The sequence below is a fragment of the Phyllostomus hastatus genome, unplaced genomic scaffold, assembly GCF_019186645.2.
Source record: "Phyllostomus hastatus isolate PE091 unplaced genomic scaffold, TTU_PhHast_1.1 phas_scaffold_60, whole genome shotgun sequence".
In the NCBI taxonomy this organism is placed as follows: domain Eukaryota; kingdom Metazoa; phylum Chordata; class Mammalia; order Chiroptera; family Phyllostomidae; genus Phyllostomus; species Phyllostomus hastatus.
In genome coordinates, this window is record NW_025334038.1 from 16,557,734 (window position 1) to 16,571,829 (window position 14,096).

Sequence of the window (14,096 nt, forward strand, 5' to 3'; positions counted from 1 at the left end):
TGTAGTCCTAAATCAGTAGCACCTTGGAACCTATAGAATTGCAGGTTCTCGGGCCTCATACAATGTACTGAACCAAAGCCAGGTTGGATCCCAGCAGTCTTAGCTGTTCCTGAAGAATCTCATGAATGCTGTTAGAGGCCACTATTGCTTCACTGCTAATGCAGAGCACATCCAGGATTCCTGAGTATTTTGCTTCTGTAACCATGCGGGATTTCTGTCAATATAAGGTCAAGGTAATTAGTATGGGATGCCACATTATGATCCCATTTTAAACACAATACTACACTTACTATCTCATGCTTTCAAATCGTACAAGATGTCTCAAAGCAACCCAGGAAATTTAAATCCAGTTTCCCTTGGCCATATTTTCAGTAATTCTAGGGACTAATGGAATTCTCACATTCCTTTCACATCAGCATGCTTTCTGTCCATGAGGACTAAATCAACTTTGTGGGGGGAGGAATTCAATCTACAACTCTTAACTGTACAAGTAACTCCCATTAACAGCCAACTGGAAGGAGCAAGCTATATTCTAGCATTCATTTTGAATGAGTTGTTTTAATTGTTCAAGTATAAATACTTAACAGCAACTTATCTGACAAGTTGAGAACCTCCAGCTATCCCTGTCTTGGACAGAAAATAATTCCAGACAACAGGCTCAGTGTAGTTTAATTCAGAAGTTGGGGTGCGGTGGGGTTATCAGAATGCTGGCATGGAACTCTTGGGATGGCAGTCTTGGTGTGGGCCTGGGAAGGGGAGCAACCCTTCTCTTCCAAGGCAAGGCACAGGCTATTTGGCAAGGAGAGATAGATGAAAGGTGGAATCCCTCTGTTAAAGGACATGCTCTGGGAGGCAAGTTGAAGTGCATGCAATATGGGGACCATTCAGGCAACTTGAACCATGAAGCTAGGTGTCTGCAAAGGTTGAGGGCTCAGGCTGTTCGCAAAGGCTTGTGGTTTACCTGGCAAAAAAAAACAGTGGATGACATGGGAATCAGATGCCATGTTCTCCCAGGCTCCAACTGGATAAAAGGGTTACATGGAGGACATGCACAACCAGGAGTCTTCCAGTTCCCCCTCCCCACCAAGTATAGTTTACATTTATTATTTATTGGTTTCTGGTGTAGAGCACAGTGAGGAATCTGCTATTTTTTCTGGAACAGACCCTCCATAGCTCATAGTCCACTACAGGCCTCAAAGAAGCCCAAGGAACCCAGGTTGAAGGTCAATGAAATGGTCCAATATGTGTGTGTATTTCTTTTTAAAAATTTAACACCCTCTTCTATGGTACACACACACTATATGCCAGGCAGTGTTCTAAACACTTTGCAAATATGACTCATTTAGTTGCTAGTATTAACCTGTGAGGAGACAGGTATAGAGAAGTTGAGAATTACTGAGGTCATAGTATGCACTGGAGTCAGGATTCACACCAAAACAGTCTGGTTTCAGAGCCTTCTGTCTGACTACCATAACTTTCAGGTGAAGATATAGGCACCAAGAAAATCAGTGGTATGCCTTGGAATTGTCAACACACTGCTGCTAGTTCCTGGTACTAGACAGTCAGCCTGGGTTTTGGAAGCTGAACTTCCCTGGCTGTATGACACGAACTAAGGTACTTAACATGTTGGAGTTCAGTTTCTTTGTACTGCATCACATACCCCAGGAACCCAGTGGTTCTGCTCCACAGCCCCGACCCTGGAGACCCTCACCTGGGAGATGCTGACACCAGTGAGTCTTTCTACAGTCTCCGGCAGGTGGCTCAGGATGTCCAGGACTTCCCCGGTCACTTTGGCTGCCCCCATGGCCCCACTTCCACTGGACACCAGTGTGATCTTTTTGGCAGAGGTCAAAGGACCACTGATCTCCTCTGCCACCTGGGAAGTAAGACAGCCACTTAGCACCTGAGATCCGTCACACCCCTCCTAAAATGCCTTACTTACCCCAGGTTTTTACAGACCTCCATCCTACTGATCATTCTTCCTCGCTTTGGTCACTGGTTTATAACTCCCACCCCTAGTTTATGGTTCCCTGCCCTGGTTCTGGCACCCAGCACACAAACCCCAGACCTGGGGCAGCTTCTCTAGCAGCATGTCCAGCTGAGCAGCCTCCTGGTACAGCTGGAACGCTTCTGCCTTCTTGGCCATCTGCTCCGCCTCAGCCCGGGCCCGGGCCCCAATGGCGAAGGCCTCAGCCTCTCCCCGCATCTAAGGAGGATACAGGATACTGTGATACTAATGGCAGCAGTTAAGGGCAAGAAACCCCAGCAGCTCATCAGCAACGCCCACTCCCCACAAACCAGAGAGAGCCACCTCCTAACTCACCCTCACAGACTCAGCTTCTGCCTCTGCCTGCATAATCAGCTGGGACCTGGGCAAACAAGGGGAGTGGAGGAAGAAGCTGAGGCCCTTGCTTCTGAGAGAAAGGTCCCGTGCTGGCGGTAGAGGCTCCTACCACAGGAGTCCAGGTATTGAAGGCCTCAGCTCTTCATCTGGGGGCACCCAGGTGAAGGAGCCCAGGAGGAGCCCGGGAGGGGGCGTTTACTTCTCTGCCTCTGCCAGGCGTTCCAGCTTGTATCGCTCAGCTTCCGCAGGCTTCCGAACACGGGCCTCCAACTCCTTTTCTCTGCGGGCTATCTCCTGCTCCTGTACTGCCACCTGCTGGGACCGCTCCACCACCTGCACTTGCACCCTTTGCTCCTCGATTTGCTGCTTCGTTTTGGCCACCTGCGAAGGAGAGATGCTCAGCATCAGAGCTGAAGGACAAGTGCCCAGGAACCACAGAGAAGTCAGGGCAGGGCTCCAGAGTGGGATATAAAAATAGAGTGGGTACAGGGAGTGGTCCCTGTTCAGCTCTGCCAGCCCAGTGGGGTCCATTTCTGGTACAGCTCCAAGGCAACACCTGATCAGAGCCAGTATCAACCATCAGGACTTACACAGGCAGCCTCAGTGTCTGACATGGATAGGCCTGTGACCACAATCCCTGTCTCCCTCAGGACAGACATAGGGTCCCTACATGAACTCCCATTATATTTCTCCACTGTGTCTTCCTGTAGCGTGTGAGCACCTGGAGGACATTGAGCACAACTATGCCATCTACTTTCCTCCAGTCTAGTTCAAATCTATCCCCTTCGCTCTCCATCTGTGCTGCTATAACCTTAGTGCAAGCTGCCCTCAATTCCAGGCCCAACTACTGCAATAGCCTCCTACTTTCTTTTTAGGGGACTGGGTGTATGTGTGTCTCTCTCTTTCATTTTTATTTTTGTATATGACACAAATACAAAAGGAGATACACAGTGGGAAGTAGGCCTCCATATTTCTCTTCCCCAGAAACAACCACTGTGACCACTTCTTGTGTACCCTTCCAGGGTCACTCTACAAACATTTACAAGAATGTGCATATAGAATGCCTCTTACTTAGGCAGAGTTCATTTTCTTATTTCTTGTAGAGTACAGGGAGAAGACTCTTGCCAGGATGTTGGTGAGGAGATGTACGGGGAGGAGCACACTTCCTTCTCTCATTGCTCCCACTCAGCCATGCACCATCCCTGTGGGTGTCATCAACACGAGGGGATGCCCCAGCCTTCACTGGGCCCACATGTTCACTCCAGAGGAAGAGTGCTTCTGGATATAGCATCCTGTATTGTCTCTAACCTGGAAATATCAAGCGTGTTCCAAACTGGACTAGTTGCTCCCCACTGCAGTACACTGGATCATCTCTCCTATGCTGGAGTGCCTTCCAACTCTCATGCTACCTTTTGGGTCAAACTCAACCTCCACCAGCTTTCCTGGAAAGAGTATGTGGGCAGTAACTTTTCTGAGATCTTCTCTGAGATTTTTATTCTACCCTTCTAACTGAATTATAGGTATGTTGAGTACAGGCTACTATGTTGAAATTCATTTTATCAGAATTTTAAAGGCATTGTTCTATGGTCTTCTACCTTCTTAAGAAATCTGAAATCATTTTGATGCCTGATGCTTTGAGATATTTTTCTCCCTGGAAGCTTCTAGATCTTTTCTCAGTGTTCTGAAATTTCAGTGATGTGTTTCAGCGTAGATGTTTTCCATTAATTGTGTTGGGCTCTTGGTGGGTCGTTTCAATCTAGAAACTAACATCCTTCAGGACAGATAAACACTTTGCAATTTTTCATTTGGTTATTTCCTCCCATTTTCTTTGGTCTGTTGGAGGTACTGGCCTGGCCTCTAGTATTTTTATCTCCAGGTCCACTCCCCCATCTGCTCTGGTCTATTTTTCTGGGAGACTTACTAGAATTTCTCTTCCAAAGTGATTTTTTAAAAATTTTATTTAAAGATTTTATTCATTTTTAGAGGGGGAAGAAAGAAAAGAGGAACAGAAACATAAGTGTGTGCTTGCCCCTCGCATGGCCCCTACTGGGGACCTGGCTGGCAACCCAGGCATGTGCCCTGACTGGGAATTGAACCAGAGATGCTTTGGTTTGCAGGTTGGCACTCCACTAAGCCATAGCAGCTAGAGCCCAAAGTGATTTTAAAAAAATTTCTGCCATCTTCTTAATTTCTAAGAGCTTTTTTGGTTTCTGTTCTATAGTCTGACTTCCTGGATGTGGATTCTTCTCTCGCTGAGCATATTAGTTTTTTAAAAGCTTTCTTCTTGCATAGCCTGTGTCCTTCACATGGCTCTGCTCGGTCTTCCATGTTGTGGGGCCCCTTTATAGGTCAGTTAATCCTTGGCTGTCTGCTCATAGTGAACAGGGTCTAAAACACCGAGCAGAAGCTCTGGGTTGTGGGGGAGGCTTGTGGACTTACAGCTTCTCTCTAGGGTGATCTGGGCAGGCCCTTTGCTGAGAAACTTCTGATTCTAGATCTTTAAGTCTTTCCTTTTGAATTGGTCATGTTCCCTGAGCAGTTTTCTGATCTATTTTTTGGAAGATGGAGGTTCTGAGAGCCAAGTGAGGTGAGGGCTGAGGGGAGGCTATCAACTTTGAGCTTTAAATAAGTGCACAGTCAGTTCATGTCCCCATTACTGGTGAAATACCAGGTGCTCAGCCGTGTTGGGCTAGCCCCAGGTCACATCCTCTGGTTTATTCTCAGCAGACAATAAACCTCCAGATGTGTACTGGTGTACCCAAGACCCAGCCTCCAGAAATGGGGGAGGAGTTGAGCTGCACATGTGTGAGTTGCCTGGCAACCAGAGCAACTCCCACTGGGCTGCGCAAGAAATTCTGGGGGACAACATTTAAAAAGGAGCACTTGGAAACCAGGGCCCCCTTTTCTGGATCTCCCTTCCTTCCCAGTGGTGGGGGCTGGAGGCCCTGGGCCCCAGACATTAGGGACAGTAAGAGAGGAAGGGAGGAGGCTCAGTCCTGTCAGTGGCAGACCCCTGCCATAACCCTCCTATTCAGGAACTTGTCCAGCAAGGGCATGCCCCCCCAGCCCTGTCAATGGCTGTAAGCCCTGACCCTTCCTCTGGGCAGGTGTATAGACGGTCACCAGTGCTGGCTGCTGAGCAGCTGTAGGAAGAGCACAATGCACCTGAAGTAAAAGACCTGGAGGCACAGAGTGAAAGATGACTGAAGCTAGACACTGACTGGAGAGCAGCTAAGCCAACTATTTTTATAATAGTTTTGGGTGGGAGAAGAAGTTCCCTGGCGCACCTTGAACTGAGCTAGCAGAGGGTTACAGGGTGATTTTTCTTGGGGTGTCTTAGACCAAAGTCTATGTGCCTTATTCAGTTACACATTTTTGTTCTTGCATTATTTTCAGTTCTTGAATCTATGTAGTAGTTGTAATGATAAATATTTAAATAGCCTTTTTTGATTGTTAAATAAAAAAGTTCTTTCTTTTCCACCAAACTCTGTCTTTGGAGTTTTGCCCGATAGCCGGTGAATGGCAGGATGCCCCTGCCATACACACACACACACTGATTGGGTTTGGTAACACTGGGGCAGAGAAGAGATCCAGAGGCAGGGAGCCAGCAACAGAATATAACTGAGAAGTCATGCTTCACCTGTTTTTCCTGACTCCAACGGTCTTCATCACAGCTCCAGAACCAATTATGTGCCAGCTCCTGAATGTCAGATCATGCCACTGTTTTCTCCTTGACACCTTTGTTTTCAGCTGTCTTAGACATGCTTAGTCAATTACCACAGCTTTCCAGCTTTCAAAGTGATGCTATGGTTCCTATGCCTTCTGTTCTCATTCTCTCAATCTCTCTTTTAAATTATACTCTATGTAGTTTTAATGAGGTTTTAGCTGCATTTACTCAATCCATCATCTTTGAAAAAGCTTCCAACTTGTCTCTCTGCTGCCCTTCTCTGAAATCAGTTCTCCACACAGCAGCCAGACTGATCCTTGTAAAAACATAAATTGGACCACAACACCTCCCTGCTTAAAGTTCTCTAATGGCTTTCCATTGTACTTTGAATTCTCTTCTAAGTCTCTATCATGGCTACCTGAACTCTATGTGACCTGGCCTTGCTGCCTCTCCTTCCTACAGCATGCTAACCATACCAGACCATAAACCTCCTTTCTGTTTCTGGGACACGTCAAGCTCTTTCCTACCATAGGGCCTTTGCACGTGCTGGTCCCCCTCCTAGCCACTAGCCACATATGGCTATTTAAATTTAAATTATTTAATATTAAATAAGATTTAAAATTTAGTTCCTCAATCACAATTTCACTAGCCACATTTCAAATGCTCAACATTACAGCAAAGTACAGAACATCTCCATCACTAGAACTTCTATTTGAACATTCCTGGTTTAGAATATTCTTACCCCACAACTCTTTACATTGCCGGTTCTTTCTTGTCTTCAGGTTCTATTTCCCATATTTGCTCACAGCTTTCTCTGACCACCTCTGACCTAACCTAGCACCCCCCATCGCTTTCATGTCCCTGTGTATTTCCTTCATTGCACTTATATGAGGTACTTGTGAAGTTCACTGACTTGCTTGTTTGCTGTGTTCTGTGTTATAATGTAAACTCAACAAAAGAAGGAATCTTTTGTGTCTCTCATAACTTACATCCTCTCTTCCTAAACAGTGTCTAGCACATAGTAGGCACTTCACAGATGTGAAATCACCAGCAAAGAAAACAAAAATGTGAAAAACGTAGCAGGAATGTACTATGAAGACAACACTGTCTACAGTATAACAGTTGAAAGAAGGCAGAACATTTTGTTCAACATCAAGTGGGAACTGGGCAGCAGGCAGCTCAGATTTTCACCTCTCTGTGCATGTCTGCAAATGACCACAAAAGTGCTACAAGTACTGACTTTGGAGCTACCAATAAATTTTAGTGATTAGGCACATTTTCAATATGGAATCTGCAAGTAATGACGATTGACTGTATCTCCTTGCAATACCCAGGGCTGCCCTTAGCTTACTTTTCAGGATTCAAAGCCCAACTCCGTTTTCTTCCTCACACCTTTCTTCAATCACCAGGGCTGCCTTGTGCAAACAAGTAAAAGGCACCTCTTCCTCTGGGTGGATGCAGACCCACTGGCTCATGTCAGAATGCATAGTTTGCCAAGTGGGACATGGGCTGAACCTCAGCTCTGGTTCACCTGCCCATCCAGGTGCCACTGCACAGGGCACAACCTACTCCAAACACATGACCAGCCCTCCTGATCATATAAGTTCTTGACCTTTTGTTTGCTCTTCAGCTGAAATGTTTGTCTTTTAAACCTTCCTCATATGGAGGAGTTCAGTCAGAAATGGAGAGTAAGATATGGGGATCAGAGTTAGAATATGAGAGAGTGGGAGCCTGAGAGGAATGGTGCAGAGGCAAGGTGCAGCCTAGCTATCTGCCCAGTGTGGTAGCTCTGACCTGAAGCTGATAGGCCAGGTCTGCCTGTGCCCGGCGGGTGTTGACCTCAATGTCGTATGCGGCCTTCTTCAGCTCATAGTCCCTCTGTGCTTTGGCCATCTCAATCTCACTCAGGTATTGAGCAGACACCTTCTCCTGCTTGGCTTTGGCCTCCTGTCCATACAGAGATCAGGTAGGGAGTCAGAACCGGGAGGTAAAGGCCCCAGGGTGATAGCCTGTTCTACACCAGGCTTCTCTGCCTTTGCCCCAGCCCTGGTCTCATCTGTTTCTTCTCCCAACCCATTTCCACCAGCCCCAAGTCAGTTGTACCCCTCCCACCAAGTGCCCAATAAGTCCACAGTGTCTAAGTGACCCCCTATCTCTCTCACTCGAATTCCAGCATCTCTCTTGGCCTCCGCTTCCCCAATCCGAGCATCTTTCTGGACTTGCGCAGTTCGAGCCTTTCCCAACGAGTGCAAATAGTCCTGTGGGAGGGATGTAGAAATCAGAGTCCTTGGGAGGTTTAAGAGAAGGGAGCAGGTAAACAGAGGGGATCAACTGACTAGGTTTACCTGATCATCGTGAATGTCTTTCAGGGTGTAGCTGACCACACTGATGCCCATGTTCACGAGGTCTGAGGAGGCCACTTTGAAAACCTGCTCTGAGAATTTCTGCCGGTCCTTATAGATTTCCTAGGACCATGGGATGGTGGGAAGGAGGAACGTAAGCTCTCAAATCCTCTGGCCACTGTCTCCCACAGACTAGTTCAGTCCTTAGGCCCCCCTCTGGAATCCCTTCAAGATGTTTCCCTGCCATCAGGCCCACCTCCACAGTCATGTGGGCCATGATAGCCCTCTGGTGGCCCTCCAGTGTCTCCAGTGCAATTTGGGCAATCTCAGCCTCAGTCTTCCCCAGGAACATCTGGCAGGCGGCTGCCAACATTTCTTTGTTCTGCCCCTGGATTTTCACCTGTAGCCAGAAGAAGGGTGGGGAAGAGTTAGGTGGAGGTCTCAGGAAGCCAGGGAGGAAGCAGGGAGACAAGAGAGGAGGAGCCAAGTGCCTGGGAGAAGGTGAGACTACAAAGAGAATTTCTCCCCAAGTTGAGGCTGGGAAGGGTAGGGTCACAAGATCCCTAAAGTCTGGGGCCAGAGAAGATGATACGGGAGTGAACTCTGGGGAAAAGGCTCTAAAAGCCTCACCTGGGCAATGCCAGTGACTGAGATGGGGACCCCATGGCGAGTGTAAACCTTTTCACTCTTGACATTGAGGGTCAATGTGTTGAGAGAGATCCTACAGGGCAAAAGAAGGGTGGACAGTGAGAAAAGGAGATAAGAGAGCAAACTAGGGTCCCCTTCCCTGGCTCTCTTCTTGCCCACCTCTGAATCTGCTGGATGCAAGGCAGGACAAACACTCGACCCCCAGCCACCATGACTGGGGGGCTCCGGCAGAAACCTGAAAGATGAAGGGTCCAGTGAGCTGTGGTGGCGGGGGTGGAGTTTTGGAATGTGGAAGACTATAGAACTGGGAGAAGAACGGGGGTCAATTCCCATGAGAATCTGGGAGCTGGAGGGGAAGCAGCCTGGGCCTGACAAGGGGAGCGTCTGGAAACCACAACCTTGCAGCCCCGGGTTGGTAGAGCGAGGTATTAGCACTGCAGAGCTGGTAAGGAGGCGGGTAAGGGCGGAGGCCAGGCTTGCAGGTGTTTGGGGGTCTAAGAACAGAAGTATACTTACCGGAGACCACCATGGCCTCATTTGGGCCACAGGTGAAAAACATGGCTCAAGCGGGAGCTGGAGGAGAGGAAAGAAAGCCTTTGCGGAGGGGGCTGGGGCGCTGTGGAGTCCACCGGAATAACTGTTCCCTTTTCCCGTCAGTCCCGCCCATCCTGCAGCCACCACCGCCCAGGCCCTCTGCAGAGTCTGCTAAGCCTTTCCCCTGTGAAATCCTGCAGACCCCCAGCGACCCCCTCTTGTCTGCTTACAGCCACTGCCTGCGTTCCCACCTCCAGCTGAGCAAGGTTTCCCCCGATCTGATAAAGCTCTCCCGCGCCTAAAGGCCACCAGAGCTCGCACCACCCTCCTCGCTCCTCCGCAACCCGACTCCATCTTCTATCCCCCTCCTACCTTCTCGGATGAGGGCGGTGGTGGGGGAGCCTGGGAACGAAGCCCCGGCCACTCACGCACCACCCACGACCCCGCTAGAAGCCGGACTCGCTGCCCGCCCCCCCAGCCCAACGCGCCCTCTCCGACCCAGCCCCACCCTAGGGCGGGGGCAACGCGACCCCGCCCCTAGCGGTGACCTCACGCGGGCTGCGCTGGGCCCGCCCCTCACTCCCAGCAGGCCCTTCAGCCCGCCCCCCGCCCCGCCCCGCCCCGCCCCCCGCCCCCCGGCTTCCCAGTCCCCCGGCTTCCCCGTCCGCGCTGGGTTCGGCTTCCTCACACTCGCGCCGCCCGGCAGCTTCCTGCTCCGCCCCGGGCGCGCGCGCTGTGACGTGCCCTCCGTGAGCCAGAAGCCCCGGGCGGGGACGTTGCCTCCTTTCGGCTGTGCCCCGCGGGTACTCCCGGAAAAGCCTCAGACTGGGAAACCAAAGTGTGCCCCCGCTCGCCGGATGCTGGCTGCGGTGGCCGGGGAGGGGCCGTGGCCGCTGGTCTCTGGCGCCGGGGGAGGGGAATCGCCGTCAGCAAAGACACACTCAAACGACTGCCGACAGTAAATCGAGTTTATTTGTGTTCACAGAACATACGGGCGACCCCACAGCCGCCCTCTAACAGCCCCGACCCCTCACCACGTAGCCACTCCTTGGGGACAACTTCGAGGAGACCGAAAGCCAAGGACCTTATAACCAACGGTCCGCCGAAGCCTCACGGAGGAGTCCCAGGGGGTTCAGATGCTGGAGGACGGAGAGTGTCACCCCTAAACCCACCACCCACCGCCAGGGCGCCGAGCGTCAGTCCCACCAAGCTCAATATAGAGACCTGCATGTGCAGCAACGGGCACGTCTCGCACCCTCGTATAAGTTAAATAAATATTAACCCATTCCCCTGTCACCTAGGGGACAGACATAAATACACATAAATATTAATTAGGAGCAATGAGACTTAAGTTAACGCCGCCCTTCTTCCCCGCCGGGCCTTGCCTGGCGTGTGCGTGGCGGCTCCCCTGCAGTGTTGAGTGCGAGTTGCCTCGTGAGTCCCAGTTTGGGATACTCTCTCGAACACCAGATACGCCTGGTGTTTCCTTGCTTTTTCAGATTCTTGTTGGGGAGTGCGGAAAGTCACGGTTAGAAGGCGGCTGGTTGTTGCTGGAGAAAAGTGTTGAGGTCCAGAGAGTAGTCCGAGGGCTCTGCGGTCAGATTAAGTGGCTCGAGGGCGGGGGGCGCAGGGGTGGGCGCGGGGGACGCAGCGCTGGGGGCGTCCTCTGGGGCCAAGGGCGCCGGCACACCTTCTTCAGCCATCAGGATCTGGCAGAAGACGATGGTGAGCAGGAGAAAAAGGAGCCTTTTGGCAGGATTCGGGTCCTCGACGGGCAGCTGGCGCCGGACCTGAGCGGAAACAGCAAAGGAACAGGTCACTCGGGACCCCGACGCCTGGCCATCCCCCCGTCACTCCCCCCAGCCACCCACTTCGGGACACTCACCAGTCGTGGGTAGAGGACCCTACGGCTCCGCTTTCGGTGTCCGCGGGAGGCGCTGGTGCGCGCGGCAGGGGCCACTGCCGGCTCCGGGAGAGGGTCAAACGTGAAGATCTCAGGACCGGAGCCCCGCCGGGGTCCTGGGCTCTTGGAGGGTACTGGGGTCGGGGCCCGCAAGATGGTCATGGTGGGGAGGGAACTGCGAGAGTGACACATGGCAGCCGAGCGGAAAGCAATGACGAATGCGGCCCCGCAGCCTCCCAGAACTAGTTTAAGTGCAGCTCAGGAGTGGGCGGGCCCTTCTCAACTCCACCCGGCTGGGAGCGCTGGGCAGTAGCCAGCTGGAAATTCCGACGATTAAGCAAAGGGAGGGGGGTGGAGACTTCCAAGGCCCTTGCAGCTGTAGTTGCTCAAGTTTGTATTGTGTGTGAGTTGTGAGCGGAGTTGGGGCAAGATCCCGAGCTACAGGCACATGTCGGGACATGTGGCAGCTGGAAAAGGGCCCACAGACAGCTTTAGGAGATGGTTCAGCCACAGCCTCCTCATCTCTGGGGAGGCAGCAGGATATACATAAGGAAGTCTGGCTACCCTGCTAGAATACTGACCCAGCAAAGTCAAGGAACCACAGTTACACACATATCTTCACAGACTTGTGGATACACATAGAAAACACACACCCCAAGAGGGAAATCGTAATGGAAATAGCCAAGTACAGGAAGAAAAAATGAACTCAGCTCACATAGACCCAGCCCTGCTGGTGTGAGCATACAGGAAACACACATACAAACATTCACACACACACACACACACACACACACACACACACCCCATGCTGGAGGGGTGGAAAAATTTTCCTTTCTTCCTTCTAGATCCTTTGGTTGGTCTCATCATTGAATTGATGTAAGACATTAACAGGAGAAAAACAAATTTAATTACATACTTAACTGGAGCCCATGAAGACCTGAGACTCAAAGGTGCTCAAGTGACTGAGGCTTCTGTGCTGTCCTAAGGAGTGGGAGCTGCGGGTTCACTGGGGAGCAGGGCAACGCACAGGAGATGGGAAGAGCAGATGCTTGGCAGTCAGATGTTTGCACTGACGAGCAGGCAAGTCTTTCAGATAAAAAGGTCCTCTCTGGTAATAGCTCTCTTCCTGGTACAGGCCCCTAATAAATTCCTTTAGACAGTTTAGGGAGAGATCAAAAACTTTTCCTGTGTCTGCTGGGTCTTGCTGGCCTTCAGTTCAAAGCAAAACACATGCAAAGTGGCACATTTTGAGGTGGCATATTCTGCCTCCTTCAACATGCACATTACACACACACACGCCACAGAGCAAAGGTGAAGGCTACACAGGGACAACCCAGCACTTACCTACTTGGATGTTCGTATGAAGCTAGGGCAGAAGATCACTAAATACAAAGGTAGGTGGTTAGCAGTCTTCCAGATTTGCCCCTTAGTCCGTGGATCAAATAAAATTCACGTGAAGAACATTTTAAAGTATGCAAATGTGTGGTAGTGGTAATAACTCAAGAAAGAATTGACACATTTTCATAAGTGCCTTAGAGACAGCTGCTCATGGACACATTCACTGGGTATTCACTGGCGCCAGGCACACTGTTAAAGGTACTGTTGAGAGCACTGAGGCTAGTTTCAGTGTGTGTACTGTGGAGTGAGGCAAGCCAGATACAGTGGATACCTCAGGTTGGGCCTGCCCAGAAGAACTCCTTGAGGGTCCTAAGAAAATGGAAGCAGATGTAAGGGAACCCCCGAAAGCTAGTGTTCAGTCCTGACTGGTGGGGCTCAGCTGGTTGGGTGCTGTCCCAGAAAGTGAAAGATTGCCAGTTCAATTCCTGGTTAGGGCACATGACTGGATTGCGGGTTCTGGTGGGGTGCTTATGGGAGACAGCTGATCAATGTTTCTCTTTCACACTGATGTTTCTCTTCCTCTCTCTCTCCATCCCTTTCCCATAAATAAATAAATAAATAAAATCTTTTTTTTTTACAGCTGGTATTCACTAGTGTTCACAATCAGTCCAGGCTTCCTGGAAGAATGGCATGTGAGATGACCTTGAATAGAGGGTGGGCTACCACAAAGTCAGATGTGGAAGATGACTGTGAGAAAGAGAATAGAGTCAGCCTTGAGCTGGAAAAATACAGCATGTGTTTGGGGAACCACAAAGAAAACAATCCTGGCCTAAGTTCCTATAAGGGACTAATGGGAAGTCACAAGGGCTGGGAAGCAGTTGGGCAGAGTGGGGACAGCTTAGCTGCCAGGTCAGGAATCTGGGTGTGACCAGACTGTGGAGCTTGTGGGGCATAGGGTGACATAACAAGAAGACAGTTAAAGCTGGGAACTGAGCAAGGTGAGGAGCATGTTCTGCGTGCTGAGACTGGGCTGGAGGCTGTTACAGAAGTGCAGGTAGAAGGTAATTAGGGCTTGAAATGGGCCATGGCAGAGGGACCAAGAGGAGAGGTGGCTCTAAGAGACATTTCTAGCATGAAATCACAAGAATGTAACAGTTAAGATGGGTCTCATTAGTGTCATGGAGCAGGAAGAGTGGGGGTGCTGACAGCGGAGAATAAAGGGAGCAAAGGTGACTCCAAAGATTTGAAATGTCAGGCTCAGATCTTTATAGTAGATCCTAGGATACCTTGGGACATGGTGAGTATATGTCAGAAGTCTCC

At 50.3% G+C, this 14,096-nt stretch overlaps 2 protein-coding genes across 3 annotated transcripts; both read right to left on the reverse strand.

Annotated features, from left to right (window-relative positions):
• Positions 1–651: 651 nt before the first annotated feature.
• On the reverse strand, positions 652–10,063 carry FLOT1 (flotillin 1). 2 transcript variants are annotated; one of them, XM_045826238.1, is made up of 13 exons: positions 9,908–10,063; positions 9,518–9,574; positions 9,161–9,236; positions 8,984–9,074; positions 8,610–8,753; positions 8,357–8,476; positions 8,174–8,269; positions 7,806–7,958; positions 2,544–2,725; positions 2,324–2,369; positions 2,069–2,206; positions 1,712–1,876; positions 652–961 (listed from the first exon to the last, which is right to left on the reverse strand). In XM_045826238.1, exons 2-13 carry the CDS (start codon positions 9,558–9,560, stop codon positions 932–934), a joined length of 1,284 nt encoding a protein of 427 aa, XP_045682194.1. In that variant the 5' UTR covers positions 9,561–9,574; positions 9,908–10,063; the 3' UTR covers positions 652–931. The 2 variants fall into 2 exon arrangements, with proteins under 2 accessions (XP_045682194.1, XP_045682195.1); XM_045826239.1 differs by lacking the exons at positions 8,984–9,074; positions 9,908–10,063 and having other exon boundaries at positions 9,518–9,576.
• Positions 10,064–10,489: 426 nt separating this feature from the next.
• IER3 (immediate early response 3) lies at positions 10,490–11,685 on the reverse strand. Its single transcript, XM_045826111.1, has 2 exons — positions 11,421–11,685; positions 10,490–11,325 (listed from the first exon to the last, which is right to left on the reverse strand). Exons 1-2 carry the CDS (start codon positions 11,628–11,630, stop codon positions 11,065–11,067), a joined length of 471 nt encoding a protein of 156 aa, XP_045682067.1. The 5' UTR covers positions 11,631–11,685; the 3' UTR covers positions 10,490–11,064.
• Between the last annotated feature and the right edge of the window lie 2,411 nt (positions 11,686–14,096).